The 19,057-nt window shown below is 40.8% G+C and overlaps 1 protein-coding gene across 1 annotated transcript in view; it reads right to left on the reverse strand.

Moving 5' to 3' along the window:
- Window positions 1-960: 960 nt before the first annotated feature.
- Window positions 961-19,057, reverse strand: part of NMBR (neuromedin B receptor) — a 30,580-nt gene continuing 12,483 nt past the window's right edge. The window contains exons 2-3 of the mRNA XM_090040555.1: window positions 9,358-9,706; window positions 961-5,690 (exon numbers count right to left, since the gene is read on the reverse strand). Of these exons, the coding sequence (XP_089896681.1) occupies window positions 5,289-5,690; window positions 9,358-9,706 (751 nt within the window). The 3' untranslated portion in view covers window positions 961-5,288. The remainder of the gene's footprint in view (window positions 5,691-9,357; window positions 9,707-19,057) is intronic.

The raw sequence follows: 19,057 nt of genomic DNA on the forward strand, positions 1-19,057 counted from the left end.
CATAATAACTTCAAAGTGTAGAATGGGCTTATACAACTAGATCTTCAATATAAATTACCAAAACTGTGCCCTTAGATGAAAGGAAAGAAATAGAACATCATCCCAGATAACCCTTAAAGTCCCTTTCAATTATTAGTCTATGATGCCAAAGGTTTCTAATCATTTGGATATCATTTTGGACATCATTAAGACCTCTTTTCTGAAATTTGTGACCCCTAAAGGTCTACCTTCAAAATGTCCAAAAATAAAGTGATCCACATTCATTAGTTCCTTTTGCAAATCTCCAATTTAACATATAAGCCATTATCCTGATATACAAAACCCTCCATTTTGTTTGCAATAGATTCCCAAGGAGTTTGGAAAATGATAATTTGGCCTCAATCGGACCTGAAAAGTGTTATAATCTCTTTACATTGTCTCAGCACTGATATTTGACATAGAGCAAATAACCCTATGAAGCAAGCACAAGATTAAATGGAGGGCCTGATGTCTGATGTTATTCTGGAAAAATCTGTAATATTGACATTGCAAAATTCAAAAGATTCAGAATTACATTGTGTCAATTAGTGACACAAGGGGTCACCTGGTGTTGTAACACCTACATGCTCCACTGTAGCAGAGAAAGTATCTTCCATAGAGAGAACAGTAATTAACTCTGTACAGTCACTTCTCAGAGTCAATGAAATGGAGGTGGTTTTCACAAGAGTTCCAAGCAATATGATTGAAAGAAACCACCGCTAATCTCTGCTGAGGACAGAAAGAAGTAGTCTTTCTGAAAAAGAAAAAAAAAATGTTTCCACTATGGAAAAATGTAATTGTATATATGTTCTTTGTTAGATGTTTTCACATTGGCATCAGGGTAATACCTCAGATATTTTACTGACAATAAATACAGCCTCATGTCACCTTTTTTGACTTCACTCTTAGAACAGAATACTCAATAGACATTGTTCCATAAGGACCATTTTAATTCTTACAACACAGATCCATCTGCAGATAGCACTATACAAATAATTTGTACATATACAAAAAGCTAATTGAGCCATAGCAAGAGAGACATTCAAAATGTTTTGAGGAATGCATCTTGTGATAGAAAATACCTAGAAAAGCTCCAAGGAGGTTAAGAAATTCATCAACACTATGCTACCAAACTACATAAAGAGCATAGCCCAGGCAAACCAGCTGGTTTTCTCAAGTCAAGCTTTGTTGGTAAAGTCTGAGAAACATGAACTGAAGATATATTGGTTCCCTGTCAATAAGGACCTATGTGCTATCCCAGTGTTGTTCTCTACACAATTGAAACTGCCAGGGTAAGTAGCTTGGGGAGTTCTGCCAGGAAGCAAGGCTCATGCTGTCTGTGTCGCACAAAGCAATTTAAAACAGTAACTTGAAATTGAACACAAGTGAAATGTAAACAGCAAGTAATCTATTATAAAGCAGGATAGTTTTTTCAGAGTGGGACATTGGTATCACCAGGTAATCACTAGCAAAGTGTTGGTATGAATTAATACAACATTCTGAGACACTTTGCTGTGCAAGGAGTCTGCCAGACCTATATGAAAAACAGGGAGGCAAAGGTGAGATAATCAAAGAGAAAGATGGCCAAGGTCAGAGATGACTCATCTTTCATAATATGGGGGGGGAAAAAGGGTCAAGCAGGGGGGTGAGACTAAACTGATGGGGAGAAGTCAGGGGTGGAGTTGGCATTCCAGGTGTATTGAGAACAAAAGCTGTAAGAGAAAATGTGAGAGCACATGAAGTCACCCTGGGATAATGAGTGGAATATGACAAGAAAAGGACAAATAGAGGAATGTCAACAGAAGGCAACAGAGGGAACTAACTGGAAAGGAAGAAAATGAAAGAGTTGCAGAGGTTATAGGAGAATGGATATGAACTATTATGTGATATGCTGCTTGTTCTGTGTTAGATAAGAGTGGAGACCATTCATTCTATGCCAGAATTTCTCTAGTTCAGTAATTCGTGTAATCCGGTATTGACAAAATCACATACTTCCCAAAAAAGCACTCTAGAATCTGAGAGGCATTTCTGATGTTGCCATTAAATCACAGTTTCACCAAGCCTGACGAGTTTATCAATTTGAATAATGGATATCAGTAGTGTAACTAAGCTGAGGTGGGGGGGAGAGGTGTCTAGGGAAACAGCCCCAGTCTCTACTTTCATGGGGGGCACAAAAATTGTCACCGCCTCAATGGCAACTGATAGTACCACCAAAATTGGCATGGTGGCAGCACTCATTGTCCTATGTGTTATGGCTGCTCCAGTTGCAGAGCTGCCCTGCTATACCTCTGATTGTTATAACTATATCTGCCTCATAACTGAGCTATAAATGTTAACATTTATGGAACTGGATGATATTTGGATTGAAGGCACTAGGTTCAGATTCTTTCTTTCCCCACCACCCTTCTCTCATTCTACCTGAAACTCCAATCCCTCTCTAGCTAATTAAGTGCAGCTTTCAATGCAATCTTTTCTATATATAATGCTAATCTAATGATTATACTGATGCTTACTCTCTCTAAAGCAGCAGTTCCCAAACCATGGACCACAGACTGTGGGTTGTGACCCTAAATAGGGTGACAATCATAGAGGACATTCCAGCTTTCTGCTACTCTGTCCTGTATTGATATGAAACCTGATGCCTTTATGTCCTCTATTTTTCTCATGAAGAGAAAAATAGAGGACATAAAGGCATCCAGTTTTGTATCAATAGAGGACAGAGGACAACCAGACTGTCCTGTATGATAGCCACCCTACCCCTAAATTGGGCTGCAGCATCAATGGATGGAGTCGCAGGGCTCAGTGAGGGCGGAGTGGTGGGCATTGGGAGTGAGGGACCATGCTAAAGAAATGGGGTCATGCTGTAGAAGTGGGGCCACAAATGGAGTCATGCTGAGGAAAAGTTTGAGAAGCAGTGCTCTAACGTGTTAAACCCCAAAGTGACAGTAGGATACAACTTGCCTCTTCATTCTCTCATGGAGTAAATGTATTTTCCCTCCAATGGTTAAAGTTACCAGCGTGCTTAAAATCAGTACCCAAATCATCATGCAATGCAATGCAATAATTTGCTAATTTAAAGAAAGGTAGTGTTACATTTCTCTGGGTATCTGAACAAAAGACTGTTCCTCAGGTCCTCACAGCAATTTTCTTCTTTTTGTTCTACAATGATGCTAAATGTCAAATAGCCATCTTAAAAGAGGCAGAATTAAAACAGGGACATATTAGACCTTTGTTCATTGCTCTATGAAGCTTGGTTTTAATTAGCAGCAAATTATTTTCTCTACTGTACACTAAGAGCTGGCTTCTGGTCATTTAAAACAAATAGCTAAATCTAAAAGTACATTTTACTTCATTGTAAGAGATTAAAGTTAATTAAAAAATATTAGAGCAAAGTAGATAATTTCACCAAAACGCTAACATAGACAGTGACTAGGGCTGGCTTGGGCACAAAGGTGCTGAAGTGTGGGGACTGCCTGCCACCCAGCCCCACACTTTAACATCCTTAAGCCCCAGCCACCCCTCCGCCACCTGACACTGCCACCTGGAGCCTGGGGTTGATACCCTAAGTCCCCTGCTAGCCCAGGGTTTCTCTGCCCTGGCTCTAACTGCTGCAGTCCTGGGTACACACGAAGATGCTTTGTGCAGAAGCAGCTGACTCCAGTGCACACTGCTCTGAAGTTTCTTGAATCTCACTAATTGCACGTGTAGTGCACCTACTGACTCTTAATGGGATACAGTAAAAGCTCTGTTATCCAGCACATTACTAACCAAAATACTCTACTAACTGGAATTTCCAGTGCTGGGACTGAATCTCCAAAGAGACAGTAAATTATGTACAGTACGGTACATGTAAATAGTTTTAGTTATAGGTGTTATAAGTTTAGTTATAAGTGTAGTGTTAAGTGTACTGTACTTTTAAGTGATCTAGGTGTACGCCATGCACTGCCAATAATGTACCACATGTAACTTTAGTGTACTCTACATCACTGCTTCAGGATTTCTTTTCATTCCAGTGCTGCTTTACTACTACTTGATTGGTGAATACCTGTATACTATTTTCTTCTTTATACAGTATGTTGTACTGTAGTGTATTGTACACTAATTCTTTGAAAAATTACACTACAAGTATGGCACTGTATTCCTTGACAGTATAACTCTCAGATAACCAGAATTTTTAGATAACCCGCACCCTTCTTACCCCACTCGTTGTGGATAACAGAGCTTTTACTGTAGTTACTTTTTAACCCCCACATCAATGGCTCCTAAGTCTTCATGCAATATTTGTGTTACTATTTACTATGTATATTACAGCAGCACCTACTAGTCTTGACTGTGGGCCAGATTTGAAAATATTATGAATAATTTTGCCTAATTTTACTTTCAAATTTCCATGAAACATGGTGATTGCTTCCAGCCTTGGGAGTGAGGTAAATGAAGGCACTTAGCAGAAGCAAATTGTAACTGAAGTTTAATATGCAATAGACACTATAGAGAAGACAGTGGTGTTACAAGCCTCACAAAATGATAAAATTTTATTTTTAAATGTTGAGTTCTGTTCAACATTTGAGTTTCACAAAATTAATTTTCAATGAAAATATCATTTTAAAAATTCTAATTAAATGTAATCAAAAATCACAAACTCAGTAGAGATTTTTGATTGATTTGTATGACTATAATATCAGATAGATAGATAGATAGATCTGATATTATAGTCATACAAATATATATATAAACAAATGTAATGCAGCATTCCTGATGGTTAACCGTATCTGGAAAGGACTTGAACTTCAACATACCCATTGTTTTAGACATAATAAAGTTGACAGAACTATGCAGATTTACATAAGCTGGGCCTGCAAATTTTGATTTCCCTTCTGAATCTAGAACCTGTGACATTGGAGTTGGTTCTTAATTTGTTCAGACCACCATGAGTAATCAGCAACATTAAAAAGGCATAAATTATTTAGTTCAGGGATCAATATTTTTCTTTAAGTAACACCAGTTCAGCTATACTACCATTCAAAACAGATCTCTGACATGCCAAATGTACAGGAACATGCTTTAAAGTCATTTTCCTCTTCTCATTCAGAAATGTCTTTCTTAAGTGAAAGTAATTAGATTTTCACATGAGAGGTAGTCTCAAATAAAAAGACTTTATTCGATACTTTAAATCAATCATTGTTAGACAGATGAGAGAACCTGAAACTATTTGCATGGCTGTAAAATAAAAGCTCATATGAATTTCCAGATCAAGTAGTACACTGATTAAATCATAATGACATGTCTTGTTTCAGGTTGTGCCCATTCAGCAGAGTCATGGTGGTCACTGTGTTCCTGGCATTGCTTTTTAGAGAAGTCATCCGAATGGCAGAGGAGCTAAGCAGGTAACTGGTAGATCTCTCTTGATGAGATTTCCTCTCACAGCAAAGCTGGCTGTTGAAATGTCTCCTAAAACTCTCACTGAGCAAATACAGTGCAAAGGGGTTGACACAGGAGTTGCAGAAGCTGAGTACTCTGGCCACTAAAGTAATGATCATATGTCCTAGTGATGAGTCAATCTTATTGTAATTGAAGGACCGGTACATGTATAGCACATGGTTAGGGAACCAACAAATAGCAAAAAAGCCAACAAAGACCAGGACTATTTTTGCCAGGCGCTTTCGAGTTTCCATCTAAAAAGATAAATGAACAGAACAACACTGAATAGAGTTAATCCACATAACTGACTTAATTAAAACACATAGCAGATACCACTTTACATTAACTCTAACAATTAACTCAAATAAGATCAGCCCTTCCTTCAAGGCTCAATTACCTTTTCCATCTCATTTACTTTCATTTTTCATGGACAGTTTACTTGCATTAACCAATCCTCAGGTGCTTGTATTTACACTATATTGGTTTATTACACACATAAATGACTCAGGATGAAATCGTATTTTAAGTATATACTGGCCCAAACACACCCACCAAGTAAGCTAGTGAAATGTATTCCTTTTAACCAAATCTCAGTGCTTGGTTGGTTTGGAAAATGACTAGTAAATTACAGGCATCAATAATCTGATGAGTAAAGCCATAATATAATATAAAACCATAATATTGCTGTTTTCTTTTTCCATACAGATTTTATCAGGAAAGATGGTCTCCGTAGGATTATGGAATTGTCATAATTCTGAGTCAGTTGCTCCTGACTCAGCATTGCTTTCTACTTTATGTAACCCTTTATATTTGTGTAATGAATAGAAACTGTTTAAAACTGCCATTTTGATTCCATGGGATTTTTCACCCTCTTCATACACATTAGTATAAATTGCAATAAAAACTTAAATATGCAATATGAAGGTATGTACATACATTTGGGAAAGTCAGGAGGTTAAATTGAGTATAAAACAGCCACTCAATCTAAAGTTAGTTAGGATGGGAGAGGGGGGTAGCAGGGACTGGGGGGACCAGCAGGGTCCACAGCGGTGTTGGTGGGTTCCACTGGGGTTTTACAGGAAAAGGTGGGACTAGCATGGTCTGTGGGGAGGCTTGGGAGGAGTCAGGGAGGGCTGCAGTATTGGAAAGTCTCTCCTATACTACTACCTCCCCCTCCCCGGGACATTCCCAGCCCCTGCCAAACTGGTCCTGATTCTGCCAACCTCTCCTGGTTGGTTTTACTGGCTTTCAGCAGTCTGAAGAGCCTGATTGAAGCAAGTCAGGGTCAGGGGAAGAGCAGAAGGATTGGTGTGGGCTGGTGGCTCTGCAGGGGAGGTTTGGCAGGATGGGGAATTCTCTCTCCCCATGTGACCACCTCCACCCCCAGACAAATAATACCCCCCACCCCAACAAAACAACTCCCCCATCTTCCCTGCCCCCTCCCCACCCCAGATTGCTTCCTTGACTCCCAGCACTTGTGAATGCCAGTAAAGCCAACAACTGGGAGTGGCTTGCAGGTTGGTGAGAATTGGTGGGCTCGGGAGGGCTGGCTGGTCCATAGGAGAAGTTGTTCATCTGGGAGTGGGGCAAAGGCCTGGGGGTCTAAATAGAGCCTGGTGCCTGGGAGGGGTGGGAACAGTGCAGTCCCCAGGTTCAGACCAGCAGCTGAGCTTTCCCATCCCCAGGGCTGTGCTGCACAGAAGTTCGGTCTTACGGGACCCAATATATGTTAGTCTACCTCTGAGGTACAGTTAAAACAGATTGGATTGGCCATTTTTAAATTAATTTGACCTTCCTGAACTGCTGTACAGTTCACACTTAGATCCGCCTAGTGAAGGATCTAAGTGTTAGGTCTGCACTTGGGCAAACTAAATTCAATTGGGTGGTCTTTTTTAACATGATTTAACTTCCTCCTAGCCTCCCTGAACATCTGTACCTAGCCTGTACATACATTTATCTTTCTTTAGAAACCTGGTTAATAGAACAAAGCTAAATCCTATCTTTCTGAAAAATGGTATACCTTATATTTTCATCATATAGATAAACTAGAAAAAGAAACTGACAAATAATGTCTCTATTTCAAAAAAAAACTTTCTAGTAGTTTCAGCAACATGATGTGAATATGCTACACTTTTCCATTCTGCAAGATCAGCTAAATGTCTCTTTGCATTTCACAAATGATGAGGTAAGAAAATAATCCATGCTGATAAGTATGTATTTCTGCTTTAAGAAAATCCTACAATAGATTAAAAGTATTAAGTGAAAAAGGACACTGGTTTTTTTTTATTATTAAGATTGTGCCCATTCTTGTCAGTAGAACTAAATGCACACAAAAATGTGGACAGCAATAACTTGCCTTTTCTTTTTGTGAGCACTGTCTATTATTAAACAATTTAAGTATTTCTGTAAAGTAGTTGTACATTTCTGAATCACTTTACCTCATCTTTGTAGAACAGTAAAACTATTGTGTCATTTGTTCTGATGAGTAGTCTTTTACTATCTTACCATCTGCTTTTGTGTCACATTGATTTGAGCGAGTGGTTAAAATGCCCTTTCTCAAAAATCTTTATCAAAGAATGTAGAAGATGTTAAGATGGATGTGATTACCATCTCAGCATTATGAAAAGCATGGAAAGTTTTGGCAGTTTTATTCTGGAAAACACCACCTTCCACAAGCCAACTTACTGTAGAAATGGGTGGAAAATTCTACAAGTTTTTCAAGGGATTTCAAGCACTCTTTGGGTGCCTATACACAAGTGTGGAGGCTGCTCTGATGCGCTGTAATTACAGCATGCCAGAGTAGATGCGATTGAGGTAGTTACCATGCTCCTCCACGTTTCAAGTAACAGTGTCCTTGTACTTCAAAATGGCAGTGGGGGCTCTTTGTCTAAGGCTTGTTGAATGAGCTTTAGATAAAGCACCCCGCCACTATTTTGAAGCATGGGGATGCTGATACATGAGATACTCCAGGTGCTTTAATTAAAGCAGCTCTCAAACCCACTCTAATCAAAGTTCCCCACTTCCAGAGCACATGTGCCCCACTTCCAGAGCCCTTTGGTTTCAAGATGGACCAGAAAGTCCACAAGGATAATCTTTCCTGTAGTATGTCAGTCCTTCAATTTTTGGTCACAGACAAAACAAGGGAAAATGCTCAAACTGTTCCCAAACTCCTAAAAAGATTGAATTTTCACAAAATTCAGTAATCTTTTCTGATGTTTTTCTTTAATTTTAATAGTTGCAGGGTAAGTAGATCAGGTGTAATAACAAGGCTTCCACTATTCTGTTCACAAAAAAACTGTTATGAGATTTCAGCCATGTGCAAATCAAAACAGCTAAAGGCAGCCTTTGATTTTAAATTTAACCTACTGCCACCACTAGAGGATCAGTTCTGAAGCTAGAGATTTCTAATATTATTACACCATGTATAAAACTGGCTCTTTATGTTTTTTTCTATGAAGTATTTTGGGATGTACTGGATTTTTTAGTAAAGCTATTACTAGGAGCCCCAGCTATTTCTTAATGAACATAAAAGTAGAGTTTAAACTCATAATATGTATGTATACACCCACCAATATCATACTTCATTAAAATACTAATTAATGTCATCAATTGATAACATTGATGGATAACTACAACTGTAGTAGTAAAGAAAGAAATGGTCTTCAGCTGCTTGTTTTTCATTGCATTTCATACATAACATGAAGTAAAAATACTCACTTGCAGGTTATGTAGCTTAGTAGCAGATGCAAATCAAGATTTAAGACAGATATTTTTGAATAATACTAATTTGAATGCCTGACTGTTGGAATGCTGTAGTCTTCATAAACCTTTAGCGTGGATGTTAGAGCTTTTGCAGTTTTATTTATAAACTTACACAACAGACACTCCCTCGCTGAGGAAAATGAAGTGCAATTCACTTACCTGTCTTTTGGAATGCTCACTATGTTCTCCAGGGATATTGTGTGCACTCTTAATTAAGGTCCTTGCAATGTGATAGTAGTAGATACTAATGATGGCAAGAGGGATAAGGAAATACACTAAGAAAATCAGAACGGAGTGGATCTTTGGGTGCATCTCATCAGTCTGGGGGTATGGTATGCAGTCCAGGAAACTGACATTATCTGTGTCGTTGATGATGGCCAATTCAGAGAACACTGCTTCAGGGACGGCTAACAGCATGGAGATGATCCAAATGGCAGTAGCTTTAATACAAGTCCACAGGACAGCACTGGATGCTTGGATATCCATGGGATTTACAATTGCCTTGTACCTGGAGAAGGTAAAAAATAAATAAACTGTCATAAAATAAATGACTCTTATTATATAACATTTTATGCATAATGAACTACATGCTTTTGATGAAAAAGTGTAATTTTTTTTCTATGTGACATCATACTTTATGGTATCAGGCAAGAGATAGCAAAATTCTGTAGAATATGAAGGCTTCCAAGCATAAATCATGATCTTATTAGGCAATAATTTGTTTCCTACAGCTGTCTTCTTTGATATCATTACAGAATGACAGACCATCTGTTTCACTTTGACTGAGCTGCCTTAAGCTGACATCTGCCTTTTTTAAAACTTTTATAGTGCCATTTTCTTTCTTTTAAAACTGTGCATTTACAAGTTATATTTTTCTTTCTCCCACTATTTTGGCCTCCCGTTATAGTTATATTTTTCTTTCTCCCATTATTTTGGCCTCAACAATATCATTTGGGACTGTGGTCTCAGCAGCTATGCAGCATTTTGCCTGTTCAATACCTAGGCAAGAAGCTGCCAGAAATTGATGCTGGTGATTAGCAGTGACCCATCTCAGCTTGTAGCAGTTCTACATTGTGCCACTGGAGGTGATCACTTTAACATTAGGTTAAAAAAGAAGTGTATGATCACTTGAAAGAAAGATCCCAGGGCCCTTTTCACAGGATCAAGGATGGGCAGCCTGGCAAATATCACCTTTATGTTCTGTCTACCTAAATTACCCATGTAGTTTCAAATGGCTTCAGTATTTAAATGATTACAGTAGTCAGTCTCTCTTTGCCTAGGGTCCACTCCCATGATGTGGGATTGAGGGACTGAAGATAACATGTATTGCAAGGCATTCAGCACCTAGAAGAATTTGGACAATCGGTTGTTCCTATAAAAGGAGGTAAAAGAGAAAACAAAATCCAGATTAGAGATGAAAGAAATATAAATGATGGATTCAGTAGTACAGTTAAGGAAGGGTGCTAGAAATCATTACCAGGCTTCTTTCTTTGTACAGAGCTTTCATTGAGTTAGATTAGGGGTGTCAAACTTATGGTCCCTGGGCCAGATCCAGCCTGTGGAACCATGTCATATGGGCTGAAGGGCTGATAAAGGGACTGGGGATTCAGGGGAAGGGCCTGCCACTGAAATCCAGGGCACAGAGCCCCATTGGGCAAGGATTATTGACTGCAAGAGGTGAGAAAGAGCTGTGTTAACCCCCACTGCCTCTGCTCACCCCACCACTGCTGCTTGGCCAACCACCAGATCTAAATCCAACCCATGGGGAGGTCTGTGGTTCAGGTCCAGCTAGAGAGGAGGGTGTTTGTCACCTCTGACACCTAATAGCATAGCTTGAAATCTATTAGATGCAAGTTTTCTATAAATAGAATTGACAAGGATTTATTCTGGAATAATATTTGGAAATGAAGCAAAATATGGAATTTTTTTATTTACTTAAATTATCAGTTAAAATCTAGCCCCACCCCCTCATTAACCTCTTAGGTGAACCTAGTCAATTGTATGTTGCCATTTAGACCAGGAAGTTATTATAAATGAGTCCCTGTTTTAATTAAAAGTCTTCATGCACATTTGAGCTTCTTCCATCCTTTATCTTTGCCACTGCTGGCAAAAGCAATTCATTTCTAGCAATATTTTTATAGTGAACAGTCTTCCTTTGGAAGCTGGTGCCTCGGTCTATAAACACATTTAAATGGTCCCTTGAAGCCCCACTGTGAAGACATTAGGTAGAGTCCAGTTGCTTTGGGCCCACAAAGGGTAGCTTTTGCGTTAACCACAGATAAATGACCAAACTGTGTAGGCATGATTCTAAAATCCTCCAGGTAGCGTAAGTGTCTCCATTATTAGTACAGGGCAACAGGCAGGTAGTGTATAGAGGTAATGAGAGGGCAGCTATGGACTCCTGTGTGGCTAGCTGCCCACCACTAAGGCTGCACAGAGCCTGAACTTGCTTTAAGCAAGATCAAAGTTCTCTTTCACGTGCAGCATTTTCAACATGCACCCACATATGGCATGCCTCACAAGAACACCTACCTGCCATCAAATACTGTCTGCATCCCTGTCCTTCAACAGCCTGTGAACCTCATGGGAGACACTCCCTATTATTCTCCAACACACATCTCCCTTTGCCCCTTCATTTGTCCTACCCACCATCCTCCAGGGCATCCTCTCATGCTCAAGGGGACCATTCTTGGTCACCCTGCCATGCTGACTCTGAGGGATATGCAGCTTAGAGGGCACATAATCCAGCCAGAGCTACTGTGGCCCAGATCCTCCACAGGTGAGTCCCAGGAGGGAGAGGGACACTGCACTCCAAAGGAAACACACCAGGACAGGAAAGGTTAGGGCAGGGCAGGGAGTGGGGCACACTGCCAGAGATGTGCCTCTCTCATGAGAGAGCACAAGCCTCCACAGCCCCCCTATCCCCACAGCCCCAGGTTATGCAGAGGTGAGCTGCTCAGTAACAGAAAGCTGCCTGACAGTGCCTGGCTGCTCGCAGCAGAAACATTGCTTGACGTATATGTGATTATGGCAGAGCATTTAAAATAAGGCTATTTATATACCCGAGGCTCAGCTGATTTTACTGTACTTCAGGGATGCAGCCCATGGATGGGAAAACCATCCTTCTATCTAGTCACATTGTGGCTGCACAACCAGGCAGAGAGACTTCCCAGCAGGCTCTGACTGACGAGGCAAATCCAGGCTCCACTTAAAGGGACCTGCCTACAGTCTGCCCACTGTTAGTGATCACAAAATGAAACTAGTAGATGGCATATTTAAAGCTAACAAAAGGTAGCTCTTTTTTACACAGTGCGTAACTAAAGTGTGGTATTCATTGCCACAAGATGTTGTAGAAGCTGACAGTTCAGCCAGATTAAAAAAGAGTTTGGATAGATTCTTGAAGGAAATGTGCCTCAGTAGCTACTGAGCATGGAAGTTAGGGATATAGCCTCTGAATCAGAACTTCCTAGACATTAAATGCTGGAGGCTACAAGTGAAAGAGGAACAGTGGAAAAAACCCTGGTCATATACTGTTCACTCTCCCTTTCAGGATCCACTCTCTGCCATGGTACAACACGGGATACTGAGCAAGATGGACCAATGGTGTAACCCAGTAAATGGCATTTCTTACTTTTTTTGTTCAGAATGTACAAAGAAAATATACACCTCCAAAGATGGAGCATGCTCAGTGGATCCACAATCAATACATACAGCTACAGAAAAGCCATGTAGTTCATCTATATTTGTAAATGTAATTTAATTCTGAAAAAAGGGAATTTGAAACACAATTATGCATGTTACCATCTAAGTGGCATTTATGCAGCACTTACACACCTAATGAAGGAAAAACATGCAGTCCTTTGACAACAAATTGCTTCTTACTCTGCGTAAACAGAAAGCAGAAAATCCAGGTGTGTTAATTGTATGTGGAGACATGCCCAATAGCAATGAAATAGTATGAGTCAGGATAATAATGTCTACCATATATTGGTTTGTTTCATGAATAAAATGACAATCCTTTTATTTTCAAGATGTATAACTATGGGTGTTTATACATATGCTCCAGGAGTGATGGAGGGGGGCACTTTAATTAGAGTGGCTCCAAGAGGTAACTCGGTTGCACAAGCATTGAATCTGCACTGTTAAAAACAAGCCTGGACACAGTCAGGGCCTTAAAACCACACAATAAAAAATCTTCATTAAATCATCATTAAATTAAATCTTCATTAAATCATTTGCAAAAGCCAAAAGGGTATATCTTCACAATAATGCTTAAGGAACTTCATTTTGAGTTAAATCTTCTGGAGAGAAGATCCATTTACTCAACATTTGACATCAGTCTTATACATATATAATGAAAACCATTTCTCTGCTGCTTTCCAGAAGCCAGTCCTTTCAAACTGTTTACAAAGAATGATGATTAACATGGTTCGTGTGCAGGAGAATACAAACAGATTTATTTTCCTTTTATTACCAATACAGTTATTCAGGTTAGAAAACAGCTCTATTAAAGCCAGACTACTAACTGCAATTTCTTATGTCAGCGATGTCAAACATGCCCCACAGGCTGGATCCAGCCTGCAAAATGATGCCATCCAGCCTGCCAGGCTAAAGGCAAGTTACTGAAAGCTAAAACAGTAGCCAGAGATGGGTAGGACGTGCTACAGAATTTTGGGCCCCTGGACATAGCCGGCAGCAGCAGGAGGATTCACATTTCTGTCCAGGACCCATCACAGTCACTGGCCTTCCAGATCCAGCCTGGAAGGAGCCTCATCCTCTGGCCATGGCTCAGAGTCTGGGGTCAGTTTGACACCCCTGTCTTACGTAAATAGAAAATGTACTCTAGACCAGGGGGTCATTTCACCCTGTGGCACCATGCAATGCTAGCACTGTTAGGTGTGCAACACCTACACATAATTCATAAGAAGTGATCCAGTTTTTCTATTTGTGGCAGAAAAACAGGGATTTTTCCATTAAAGGAGAAAAACACAGATTTTCTCCTTTAAAGGAGAAAAACATAGGAAACCACAGGTTTCCCCTTGCAGACTGGCAGAATTCCAGCCTACAAGGAGCTAAGGGGAGCAGGACCCAGGTAAGAATACAGCCCCAGACAGTGGTGGTGAGCAATGTCTGCAGGTAAGTTGAGGGGATTTGTGCACCAACAGTCCACTGCCCCGCTGGATATAGTGGGTACACATTCCCACCCTGACCCCAGGCCCTACACACCACTGTCCCCAGTCCTGTCTGCCAACCCTTCCCCACTCCCTCTCTCTCACCATGGCCACCTGCACTGCTGCCATGCAGGCAGGGGGTGCCTCACTTTGGTGGTGCAGCTGGTACAGGGCTCCTGGCAACAGTGGCAGCAGCTGTAGCACTGAACCTTCCTGCCCTGCTCTGCCCTTCCATGCCAGGTCCAACCCATTGGGCAGTGGAGGCTCCTGAGGGGAGAGAAGCAGGGTGGGGAGCCCTGAGCTCCACTGCAGGCAGCCCACATCCCCCTCCCACCTGCCATAGGCTCTTCTTAGCTCCACTCCGGCCATACCACCTACTTGGGAAGGAAAGAGCCCACCTGTGTGTGCAGTGCAGCCAGGGCTTGGGCACTGCTGGCTGGCTGTGGTTGGTGCCCACCAAACAGAGAGCAGGCAGGATGGTCCTGTGGCACTGGCAGCTAGGGATTCCCTCCAGCAAGGCTGGGGGGTGGGCAGAGGTCTTTGGGTTAGGAATGAGGGGCACAAACAGGGCTAGGGCCCTGCAGGTCAGGATTGAGGGGCATCAGCAAAGTTGGGGGGGAAGGCAGGCTGTGGGTTGGGAGTGTGGGGCACCAGCATGTCAGGGATGCTCAGCACCACAAAGCAGCAGAAGGGACAGGTTCAGCTGGACCCACATCCTGGTGTGCGAAGGGAGCAGGGGGATCTCTGATTTTCTGATATCTCTGATAAAAAAAACAAAATCAAACACCAAAATATATAGGCATTTAGAATTTATTTTCTTATAATGATTGTGGCATTAGTAGGTTTCTAAATTGCTTTCAAATTGTAAATATGTCAATAAAACTTTGCATTCAACTGATACCTGTATATATAGTGATGTTGCATTTTAAACATGGAAAAATGGGGATGGGGTGGTGGGTTAATCAGACAATTTTAGATTTTTTTTTAAATTAGAGAATTTGGGATTTTTAAACAGAGAAAACCAGGATCCCTGTAAGATAAACCCAGAAATTTCAAAGAGGAATCCATAGTGTCAAACAGTCTGACCTGTTGTGGTCTTTGCAACAGAACTACTCTGCTATTGTTCCATGGTCAAAAAAATGAGTGAGAGCTTGCATTTTCTGAGAGCTGCCTAATTAGCTCCACAGTAAACATCTCAGCATCTACACATGTGGCCCTATTAGGGCACTGTAAACTAAACACTCTGCCACAGGTTAGTACTTGTAAATACAAGTAATATCCTTCAGAAGAGCTTTTAGTTCACCGCAAAGTACATGTAGATGCTGACCCAGCTGGCTAAGGCATGAGGAGGCTTCAGTGTGGGGGCCTCCTGCCAGCTAACCACACACTGAAGGACCCTCATGCCCTAGCCAGCCCATTTGCAGCCTGTTGAGTCAGGTCAGAGAAGTGGCAGGCTGGCAGGCTGACCCTCCCAGGGTCCTCTGATTGCCAGGGCTGCTCTGACCCAGCTCAAGGTGCTGCAGGCCCAAGCACATGTTCAAATGTGGTGCCTGGGAGAAATATGTTCTGGCACAATGTGTGCAGGAGTGTATTGCTTCCAATTAATTTCACGTGTAGATGTGCCCATTGAGAAAAAAGGGTTCTTCTATTTAATTTTGTTCCTACTATTTTGATGACTGATTGTGTTTGTCTGAGACAGCAAAAAAGATGCTAATGGTTCCAGCAATTGCCCAGGAGGTGCAAAGGTGTTGATTGCTAAGATACAATTTAAAGCCATTTACTACAAACTGCTGTTGTATTACCCTGATTTATGCTGAATGTTGTTTGAATGCTAGTGGAAGTGTTTTTTGATTTAGGACGCAGATTCTGTTGGAAGCCCCATTTCTGTGCACTGGGACCAGTGCATGGACTGCAGTCACTCACCACAGAATGGCATCTACCTTACACAACTATTTATTGACAACTTACTATGTGGCTAGCTACAGACTGGAAGCAAACGAAGACATTGCTGAGATTAACACTGTAAAGGATCATTGTGAGTCTAAACACAGAATGAAATTTTTGTACTCGGCTTTTATTACAAAAAGACAGTGTCATGCAAAGTAGTCATGCAAAGTGAAATTTGAGACACGTCCAAATCCTCTTTTTTCTTAGATGAGTAACTCCATTAACTTAAGTAAATCTGTTTTCAGCACAGCGTAAGTTGACTTTGTGTTCAAATTTTTCATTCGATGTTTCAGGGTTTGAGGAACTTCTTTTAGGACACCTGGAATGTCCCCATTTAGCATTTTATCAGATAATCAATTTATTCTGAAATAACTACAAGCTGCCTGTTCAAGATCTATTCCTTTACTAAGTACAATTGGCTCAGCCAGAAGCAAATAGTCCAATGATTTGATCATTCAACATGATAAACTGTGTTTGGAATGAAGATAAGTTGATTGTATTTAAACACAATTAAAGCTGTTTCTCAAAGTGAATGTCAGTGACACATGTTCATGATAGGTAGGTACCCCAAGGAAAAAAAAATCTGCTTCCAGAAAAATGTAACATTGAGCAAGGAGCTGACAGCAACAATACTCCAGCATGTTCTTTTTCTCTTCCTAAAATATCCCCATAACAATTTTTGAATTTTATCTTTCATTTTGAATCCTCTAATAGAAGAAAGAAAAAGTTCTATCATATCCATCCCTTCTCCCAGATTTTCAGAGGAGAAAAAGGACATTGCTCTGCTATTTCTCTTGTCTCTGCTCAACATATCATCTCCAATTAATCTACTACAGTTCTTTAAGGGTAATAAAAACCTTGCAAAATATTAGCCTTTCATCTGAAATCACCAAGTCCTTTTGCCTGGCACAGCATTCTAATAGTCCCTACTGACAGAATAATTTCTAGGATATTTTTCCATGATTGTCTAATGCAAAATTCATGAACAGTTCTGGCATCAAGGATTAGAAGCCAGGTCCTTTCCTCCAGCTTCCTGTGCCTCACTTGATTTCTAGACAAAAGCTATTACAATAAGACAATAGGAGAGCAATGGTGGATGAATTAAAGGAATGATTTCAGCAGAGTTCCCATTAATCAATATTAAACCTTGTCGTATGCCCAAAGATTCACTATTGGGCACATCTTATACAAATGTACCAGGACAGCTTTAGCTAATACAAGCCTTGCTCAGAATAGATAGTGTTATCTGGGGAAAACAGAAAAAAAAAGGGCCAGATCCAGATCAGCCTTGTAAGTACAACTACAGGCATACCTCGTTTTATTGCGCTTCACTTTATTGCGCTTTGCAGATATTGCATTTTTTACAAATTGAAGGTTTGTGGCAACCCTACGTCAAGCAAGTCTATTGGCACCATTTTTCCAACAGCATTTGCTCACTTCGCATTTTTTAGCAATAAAGTATTTTTTAATTAAGGTATGTACATTTTTTTTTAGACATAATGCTATTGCACACTTAATAGACTACAGTATAGTGTAAACATAACTTTTATATGCACTGGGAAACCAAAAAATTCGTGTGACTTTCTTTATTGCGATATTCGCTTTATTGCGGTGGTCTGGAACTGAACCCGCAATATCTCCGAGGTATGCCTGTACTTAAATGTTACAACTCCTAAAAAATAGGTACCTTGTTGCAGGTCAGCAATCCAAATTGACAGGATTAGGTACTCATGCTCTGTGTACAAAAGGCATGAACAGTCTTGGCACAAAGAATGAAACACTAGGTCCTCTCTTCCTCTTCCTACCCACCAGGTAGAAAGATAAGCTTCAAGACAAAAAGTGTGTGGCAGTACCACTACAATCTGTGTCCCTGAGTGATATTGATCCTGACTGATCCTGTTTGCACTGAATTCAGTGTTGTCAGTGTGAGCATGTTCTGTGAGTAGATGGGAGACATAGGTAAACTTCAGGTGTTTCTCAGCCTCATTCTATATTGCAACGGATCTTAGGTAGGAATTAGGCATCTGGCTGCTTGAACTGGATTGCTTCTGAGCATGTTTAGAAGCCTACATCTAAGTGCTCAGACATCTTGTCAGGATCAAGCAAAGGCACCTAATGAATTTAAACATGTAAGCAGTCTTAGGCCCCTGACATATGTCCCATTTATTATGCAATTAACTGGTTATTATTGCATAATAAAAATAGCCAACCAGTCACCAGCTTGTTTTTATCAAGCTTGGATTTGAACATGTGGGATGTCAAACATTGAGTGATGTGCCTCACACGTGTGATATGCCTCACACATTCTCCAGTATCCCAAGGTACGCTACTCTCTCCTCCACTTCACCAGCCACCTATATGCTGATGCTAGCAATCAGCTGTTTGTCAGCAGCAGCATGAAGCTGGTAGTCAGCATCACGACTGGGACAGCCCCAGTCTGAATGCTCAAAATGAGCTGCTTGGGGAGCAGATCTCAAGGCTCCCTAGTGGGAACCTAGCAACCCCCAAACGTGACAGCCTTTCCTGCCTTGCCCTGCATCCCTTCAGTGTCTCAAACCAGATCCAGGACTATCCAGGATTGGGTCTGACAATCAGCTTATTGTTGGACCAGCTCTGGACAGCTCTAGCTGTGGGACCTACTGGATTAAGCTGGGGGGGACCCTCTGCAGCAGTTGGAATTGGAGGAATTTTATGTTCCACCCCAAACGTTGCATGTCCTACCATACACACATGGCATGGGA

This window comes from Crocodylus siamensis, chromosome 1 (genome assembly GCF_052110815.1).
Source record: "Crocodylus siamensis isolate JL-2025a chromosome 1, ASM5211081v1, whole genome shotgun sequence".
Lineage (NCBI taxonomy): Eukaryota > Metazoa > Chordata > Crocodylia > Crocodylidae > Crocodylus > Crocodylus siamensis.